The sequence below is a fragment of the Stomoxys calcitrans genome, chromosome 5 (genome assembly GCF_963082655.1).
Source record: "Stomoxys calcitrans chromosome 5, idStoCalc2.1, whole genome shotgun sequence".
Classification (NCBI taxonomy): Eukaryota; Metazoa; Arthropoda; class Insecta; order Diptera; family Muscidae; genus Stomoxys; species Stomoxys calcitrans.
Window position 1 is genome coordinate 1,736,751 of NC_081556.1, and position 9,196 is coordinate 1,745,946.

At 39.9% G+C, this 9,196-nt stretch overlaps 1 protein-coding gene across 1 annotated transcript; it reads left to right on the forward strand.

Annotated features, from left to right (window-relative positions):
- Positions 1-339: 339 nt before the first annotated feature.
- Positions 340-8,011, forward strand: LOC106089693 (ubiquitin-protein ligase E3C). Its single transcript, XM_013255643.2, has 8 exons — positions 340-775; positions 834-1,584; positions 1,650-2,064; positions 2,131-2,252; positions 2,310-3,080; positions 3,140-3,284; positions 3,346-4,045; positions 7,537-8,011. Exons 1-8 carry the CDS (start codon positions 440-442, stop codon positions 7,702-7,704), a joined length of 3,408 nt encoding a protein of 1,135 aa, XP_013111097.2. The 5' UTR covers positions 340-439; the 3' UTR covers positions 7,705-8,011.
- The last annotated feature ends 1,185 nt before the right edge of the window (positions 8,012-9,196 follow it).

Genomic DNA, 9,196 nt, shown 5'->3' on the forward strand with positions numbered 1-9,196 from the left:
TTTTCTAAAATCTTAAAAAGATGTTCTACTTGATCCGATATTCCACACATAAACAAAAGAACAGTGTTATAATAATGAAGATACAAATATAGTACACATTTGAAGAAGATAAGTTGTAAAACATAGTTTATATCTAAAACCACTGTGACATTTCAATTTACGGCATTTGGCAATCAAGGTAGATTCGTTGGGGATAGTTTTATATTGTTGTGATACTGACCCTTCCTATTGATTGTACCATGGAAATCCATTAGTTGTACAATTTATTTGATAGTGGCAAGGTACGTAAATTGGATCAAAAACAATTTTAATGTCAGCTGTCAAAATTTGCAAATGTCATTGTCATGATTGAGGAAGATATCTTTATTAAGAAATAGGTAATAGTCCTTGACATAGACAATTAACAAATTTGATTTAAAGGAAATTAACATAAAGTAAAATGTTTGGGTTTGACGGCGAATACCGCCGTAAGCCACAGCAAAACCTTGGTGGTTCGTCAACAAGCAGCGATAGGGAGACTATAATTCGAAAAGCTGCAGAAGAAAGAAGAAGAAGGAATCAACTACGTCGAGAAAGCAATGGAGCAATTGTTTTGCAATCATACACAAGGTCTTTTATTTATCGCCAAAGGCGGAAAAGATTTGAAAGGGAGCAGTTCGATGAATTTCTTCAATCACACCGAACACAAATTCAACACGACGAAAACTTGACGTTTCTGCTAAGACGTTTGTTATTCTTCTACAACACAAAGGAAACCAAAGATGGTGAGAGATTGGTGAGTACAATTTCGAATTGAGTATTGTGTGGTATTTGTATGCCTTGTTCCTATTTAGATTGAAATGTGCCAACACATTTTAAAGAGTCCTGCTCGTATTCTGCAAAATGCAACCGCAGACATGATGTGGCTACATCGGCTGAAAAAGCTTCTAGACCTTTGTATAGTGCAACTCACATCACTGTCACAAACATCTCAAGCCATACCATTACGAATGTTGGAAACATTTACCGCTGAGGCTTCCATAGAGCGCTACGTAGAAAGTGAAAACTTGATACAAAAATATTTGCAATACATATTTCAATACCTGATAAGGAACGATTATTTTAAACGGCTTCGTTTGCTTTTGGAACTGAAATGTCCCCCTTTGGATGGCGAAACTCTACATGCACCAAACCCATTTTCGGAGGCTATATTCAATCTTCTGCTGAGACCTTTACTGTTGGCCAACAATTCGAAGGCTGGTGTTTCTTGTAGCGCAAATATTTGTTTGTCATTTGTAAGGCAAATACTATCACTGCCATACACGGATTGTATACAATATTTTCTTTTGCCATGTTTGGCCGAAAACGAGGAGTTCCCCTTCGAGTTTATGATAAAGACACTACAGAAGTGGACAAAATCGCAGTTACCCGAGAGAATGGAAGTGGACACTGTGAGTGTTCCCACCTTTACTGGTGCTTCTGCGTCAACTAATATGACAAAAACCAAAAATACTAAGGCTAGTGATATTGAGGCTTCGGATGTCAAGGGTATTTTCAGCTCATATTTGTTGACGTCTATACTTGTATTGGATCGCAAGCGATTGAGTAAGAATATTTGTTTCATGTAATGTTTTCTAAGGTCCAATGCAATATGATGATTTATATTACAGCTTCGCTCCACACAAAGACAATACTGGGCGACTACATCAAAATAATTGCAGAAGTCTCATCGAAAATACTTCAGTTGCCAAAATCTTCCCTTAAACACTCCGGCCATCAGCAAAGTCGACACGCTAATGCTAGCGAAGAAACTACATCTGACGAAGATAGTGATGAGGAGGACTACCAGGCAAAGCGTAATAACCAAGGCATGGATGTTGACGTTGACTCATGTCCAACTGCCATTACGAACAAAGAAAAAGAATGTCTTCTGGAAAGCATTGTACTACTTAATCAAGGACTGCGGGTTCAGGCCATAGTGGAAAGTATCGAAGACTATTTAAATGACGGCGATGTCTTGTATGGACTTTGCGAAATATGCCATAACCTTATGATCTATAATAAAATGGCGATGTTCGAATATAAGTATGTAATAGACTGATATTTTCTTTATATAGACTTTTAATGGGTTTCCATGTTTTTTGTTTTCAGATTATTATATACGTTATCTTTTATGCCAAATTTCATAAGAGCCGTGTGGTTTAGCTTGGTGGCACAGTCAAAGCAACAAGGCTTTAATGCACCGTTGACACTCATATCAAAGGGTGTAGTTCGTAAGTTATACAAATTTTTATATAAAAATGCATTACTAATATCAACTACATTTTCAGCAAAACTACCGGGCAGCGAATCGTTTGTGGCTCTGCTCGCCACATTTTGTATGCTATTTGGGCGCTTACTGCCAACTTTGCATGACAACGAGTTTTGTGATGAAAAGATTTTAATAGAAAAACCATTGCAGCCTACAATTCATGTACGCCTTATGCCGTTTTCGCTCTCTGAAATTGTTCAGTTGTCCAAAACTCTCAAAGAAGTTTCGTTGGGTCTGGTCGAGTTAGCGTTTCCCGAAACACGTTCAAATCTAAATCAACATTATCGCTTTATCCTAGGCCGTTCGGATTCAGATGATGCCAAAATGAAACAACAAAAACAGATCTGGGCAAATTTGCTAAAAGTTGTGGTATTTGTATTGAATCAAATACACACAAGAGATCTCAGATTGGGATTCTGCCCTGACTCGCATTGGACAGTCACAAGGTTAGATTTACCTCTGGATAGACCTGCCGACCTACCCTTGAATCGGGGAAGCCGTACACGTGGCATACGACCCTTCCAACCGATTAGAGATTTTACAAGAGAGGATTTTGAAAATGGTCCTCCCATGTCTACCAAACAAATACGTTCAATAACAATACTGAGGGAAATACCTTTTGTAGTGCCCTTCAGCAAACGTGTGGGCATTTTGCAGGGATTAATGGCCGCCGATAAAATGAGAGTACAGGGTAATCTGCAGGCTTTCCTACAGGGACCGTCAATTATGTTAACAGTGAGAAGAAGCCATTTGTATGAGGACGCTTACGACAAATTGAGACCGGAAAATGGTATATCCAAGATTTTATCTAGTAATTCTTAAACAATAATTTGCCAAATTATTTTGTAGAGCCTGATTTACGTTTGAAATTTCGTGTGCAGTTTGTTTCTTCATTGGGATTGGATGAGGCTGGCATAGATGGCGGAGGTGTGTTTCGTGAATTTCTATCGGAGTTAATAAAGACAGCTTTCGACCCAAATAGAGGCTTTTTCATGTAAGTAAAAACAACAAAATGTCGTATATGGCTGATTAATTCTATGTGGGTACACTTTCAGGGTAACAACGGACAATAAACTTTATCCCAATCCCAGTGTGGGTGATCTAGTGCCTGATTTTGAAAAACACTACTATTTCATAGGCCGCATTATTGGAAAGGCGATATACGAAAACCTTTTAGTTGAACTTCCCTTAGCTGAATTTTTCCTAACCAAACTAGCCGGAAAATATTCCGATGTTGATATACACCAGTTGGCTTCCCTAGATCCAGAGCTATATAAAAATCTTTTGTATTTAAAGGACTATGAGGGCGATGTCAGTGAATTAAATTTAGATTTTACCGTGGCCAGCAGTTCCTTTGGCCAAACCCAAGTCATCGAGCTTAAGCCGCAAGGTCAAACAATACCCGTGACCAACTCAAATCGCATCGAATATCTGCAATTGATGGCCGATTACAAATTGAATCAACAAATACGTAAACATTGTGTAGCATTTCGAAAAGGCTTGTCCAATGTTGTATGTGTGGAATGGCTTTATATGTTTAGCAATAAGGAACTTCAGATATTGATATCAGGCGCTGAAATACCAATTGATTTGGAGGACCTCAAAAAGCATTGTAAATATGGAGGTGAATACAGTCCGGAACATCCATCGATAGTGGCATTTTGGGCGGCATTGGAGAGCTTTGATGATTTGCAAAAAAGACAACTGCTGAAATTTGTAACGAGTTGTTCGCGACCACCACTGCTGGGATTTAAGGTATGTAGTTGACATTACCATTTTTTTTTGAGGTCACACATTGCCACATTACTTACACACAAAACATTAAGAATCTTATCTATGGGCCACAATCGAAACATATCATATACAAATATATATATAAAGCATAAAAAAGGAAAAGTGCAGAAGCAATACCGAAGGAGAGAAATGATTTTTCAAATATTGTAGTAATACATTGCATTCATTAGCTTTAGCGTCCTTAAATCTATACATGATGCACAAAGTTTACTAAGGCATTTCATTGTGTTTTTTTTTCAATTAAAAGCCTCCATACATTATAAAAAAAGATACATATAAAAGGTATCGGAAGAGAATTCCCCATTTGCATATAATGAAACCTCATATTTTACGTACACAACATGTCCCAGTAACATATTATGATACTGGACTCACCATTTCAAATATTACTGAAATAGGATATGAAATACGGTTTTGGATATCGAAATGGGAAATGGGCCCGCGCTTACCCTACCTATGGACAAAAAAGGTTTTTGAATTGACTTATAGCTGGAAAGCTTTATTCTTGCAAAATGCAGCGTTATTACCATGGGCAGAGAGACTATAAGACGATGTAAAAAGAAAAATGTCCTAAAGCGCACTACATAGAAGTATCATTTCTATTAAATTTCACTTAAGCACGATGTCTATTGTAATTTCTGCAAATTATATGTCCCTGTCATATAATGTTGATATAGGATATAGATTTTTTTCTCATTACTCTCTCAAAGGGGAGAGATGTTTAACCATGAGAATGAATACAATGGAATGAAAGGTTGTATTTATTACAGAAGAGAAATTGACAGACACACAGGCGGATATGACACAGAACAAACACTCCATTAGTGGAACACAAACACGTAGTTCCCGATGTCTGAAAAATGGGCAGAGTGATCCCGCTACTGAAGTCTGGAAAATACCCGAGTTTGGGGGAGTCGTACAGATCGATCTCCCTTCTCTCACCAGTAGCAAAGACGCTTGAGGCATTACTCTCCCCGAGCCTCGTAGGGGAATTTCCATTCGCCGAGTATATGGATTTCGAAGACTGCATAGCACAACAACAGCTTAGCATGCCATCACCGCACACATTTGCCGTGGCTTCAATCAACCCAGGCCATGCGATAGGACGGTCTTCGTAGCACTGGACCTATCAAAGGCATTCGACACGGTCAGTCATGCCAAACTATTTGAGGATATCGCCAACACGTCCCTCCAGCCAGGTCTGAAAAGCTGGGTCGCGAATTATTTGCGTGGTCGCCAGTCATTTGTGGAATTTAGGGATAAGAAGTCGAAGCACCGCAGAGTGAAACAGGGAGTTCCCCAAGGTGGGGTGATATATCTCTGGCACTGTTTAAGCTGTACCTATCCCGGCATAGAGATCGTATCATATGCAGACGATTGTACGATCATGGCATCAGGCTTCCCACCCCTTGTTGACATCTGCGATAGGTTGAACGTCTTACTCAACGAACTTGCCTCATATTTCACTGCAAGAAATCTGAAGATATCTGCCATCAAATCTTCAGCAACATTGTTCACTACAAATACGAGTGAGGTGAATACTGAGCTGACTGTGATGGTCTATGGAGAAATGATTCCGACCATCAAGTGTCCCAAAATACTCGGGTCACATTCGACAGCTTTTATACATTCTCCCCACATGCCACAGCAATTTGCGATAAAGTCAAAAGTAGAAACAAGGTCCTCAAGTCACTTGCTGGCAGCACTTGGGGTGCAGACAAAGAAATCTTGTTGACCACGTACAAAGCAATTGGCCGGTCTGTGGTAAGTTATGCAGCGCCAGTGTGGTCTCGTCAGACACGCAGTGTCAGAATGCCGCTCTCCAAACTGCGACGGGCTGTCTCCTCAGTTCTTATGTGGACCACCTCCATCAGGAGACAAAGATCCTGCCAGTGCGAAGACATGACTACATGCTGTCTAAGCAATACCTTTTGGGCTGTTATCGCAGAGTCCATCCAAATCATCATCTTTTGGAAAGATATCCACCGCCCAGAAGCCTTAGGGTAGATCTACATGATCTAGAGCGTGAGGTTCAGCGCTACAAGAGAGAGCCTCTATATCAAGCGGCATATTAAGCAGGTCTAGACAACATTCATGCGGACACGGTAGCAGATGCGGTATATGGCTACCGGGTGAATGTAGTCCTTGGAGAACGACCGCCTCCCATTGCACCTGAAGTAATTGACCTCCCTCGGCAAACCAGAGTAGTTCTGGCTCAATTGAGTTCTGGCAAATACAGCCGCCTCAACTCCTACAGAGCAAAGATTGATGCCGACGTGCAAACCAGAGTAGTTCTGGCTCAATTATGTTCCGGCAGATGCAGCCGCCTCAACTCCTACAGAGCAAGGATTGATGCCGACGTGCAAGATGTATGTCCCGAATGTAACCAGCGACCACACGATACACGTCACCTGTTTAATTGCCCAGCCAGACCCACTAGACCCAGATCGCAACAACAACTAATAGTGGACGTTGCGGAGTTTGGCAAGGCCCCCATCTTGTGTTTTCTTCAGGCCTCCCGTCTGCCAGCCCACAGTTCAATGTGAGTGAGAGATTAGTGAAAAATAGATGAAATCAATGACCAGCTCAACCGTCAAACATGGGGAATAGAAAATTGTTGCCAATGTTTCATACTCATTGCATATTCTAGGAAAACTCGAAAACAACAACGACAATAAAAACAAAAAGATTCGGAAATGAACCAATCACAATGATGCTAAACAGACATTAACTCAGTCAAAAATAGCTTGAAGGTCACGGGGTTAAAAATTGAGCCATGAAGAGATGTTGTACACCAGGCTAAAGTTTGTTGTGGTTGTTGTTGTAGCAGTGTGTTGTAGACTAAGGCGGCAGCCCTTGCCGATGGAGAACTCCATCGGGTCAATCCGGTACGTACAACCGGCTGCCATGGGATTGAAGAGATGTTGTACACCAGGCTGCATTCCTAGAAAAAGCAAGGCATGAATTGTAGGCCAGCAGACGAGAGGCCCAGGGAAAACACTATAGTGCCAAAGATGGAACAAACGATTAGCACTAATTTGCGCTCCTGTTCCTTAGTGGAATGTTAATGGGCAAAATTTGCAATTTTGCCGAAGATGGGGCATTTACTACTTCTTAAGCGTACTCTAATGGTGTGTTTGTTCTGTGTCTGATCTGGTTGTGAGTCTGGCAATTTAATTTTTGTAATCAATAAAAACTTTCATTGCAGTGATATTCATTCTCATGGTTGTCAAATAGCCCCTATCTCTCCCCTTTGGGAGATCAATAAATCAACATCCAGCCCAACCGGCAAACATAACGAATAGGTTTTCCTTTAAAATTAAAGTCGATTTTTGGTCCGCCCAGATAATGCATCTAAACCATATGCACACATTTAAAACCATCACACTCCTCACATCTTGCCTTGCACTGCGATATCCAAAAAATTAACACACAATTCTTAAAATTTACAGGATCTGGATCCTCCTTTCTTCATACAAAATGCAGGCGACATGGAACGTTTACCCACGGCTAGTACTTGTACTAATCTCCTTAAATTGCCTCCGTTCAAGACAGTTGAACAAATGCGCGAGAAGCTATTGTATGCCATCCAATCGGGCGTTGGTTTCGAATTAAGCTAGACACACATCCATTTACCCACTTTGTTTTTTTTTCCACTTTCTCTCATTTCGGAGACACAACTAGGACTTTAAACATTTACTCAATATTCCATTTTACTTGTATAGAAATTGCGTGCTTTACCCTAAATTAATATAACAGCATACAAATGTATCTCCCTAAATGTAAAGAAATCAGAAAACAAAAACGGAACAAACGATTAGAACTCATGACGGTCATATCAGAAGAACGAAATTATATTTATTTAATTGGTACATTGAATATTGCTAAAGTAAGTTTACAAGAATAAATAATCAAATATTAAAAGTATTTTCAAATGTGTGGAATATGTCCATTTCCGTCAGTCGGAGGAGAGGTTGGGTTATGCCATTCATAATATATATCACAGAGTAGAGGAAAATAGAGACCAACAAAAAAGGACTAAATACCGTATCCTATGGCATACATGTTTAATATATTAAAATGTAAATCTACTCCCCCAACAATGTTTTATTCACATGCCTATGCTCAGGACTTTGGTTGGCCGGCATGAAGGCATTCCCTAAACTTAAATCTATTATGCAAATTTAAATGATTTTCTTATGTTCAATTCATGGTTTTCTTATTGCTTTTGACTTTTTCCTCGACGTCTGATCTGTTCAGTCCCCTGGAGTACACTTTAATCGAACTTTTCAACAGCACACTTATTCTTTCTTTTGTTTTGTGCTTTGGGAGATAAACGAGTTTCAACATTGAGGCAAAACTCAAAATTACTCATAAATTAAGTTTCAAACAATATCAAGTGGCATCGTGAGTGAAATCTCTTACAATTTTTATACCCTCCACCATAAGATGGGGGGTATACTAATTTCGTCATTCTGTTTGTAACTACTCGAAATATTCGTCTGAGACCCCATAAAGTATATATATTCTTGATCGTCGTGAAATTTTATGTCGATCTAGCCATGTCCGTCCGTCTGTCCGTCCGTCCGTCCGTCTGTCTGTCGAAAGCACGCTAACTTCCGAAGGAGTAAAGCTAGACGCTTGAAATTTTGCACAAATACTTCTTATTAGTGTAGGTCGGTTGGTATTGAAAATGGGCCATATCGATCCATGTTTTGATATAGCTGCCATATAAACCGATCTTGGGTCTTGACTTCTTGAGCCTCTAGAGTGCGCAATTCTTATCCGATTGGGATGAAATTTTGCACGACGTGTTTTGTTATGACATCCAACAACTGTGATAAGTATGGTTCAAATCGGTCCATAACCTGATATAGCTGCCATATACACCGATCTGGGGTCTTGACTTCTTGAGCCTCTAGAGTGCGCAATTCTTATCCGATTGGGATGAAATTTTGCACGACGTGTTTTGTTATTATATCCAACAACTGCGCCGAGTATGGTTCAAATCGGTCTATAACCTGATATAGCTGCCATATAAACCGATCTTGGGTCTTGACTTCTTGAGCCTCTAGAGTGCGCAATTGTCATCCGATTGGAATGAAATCTTGC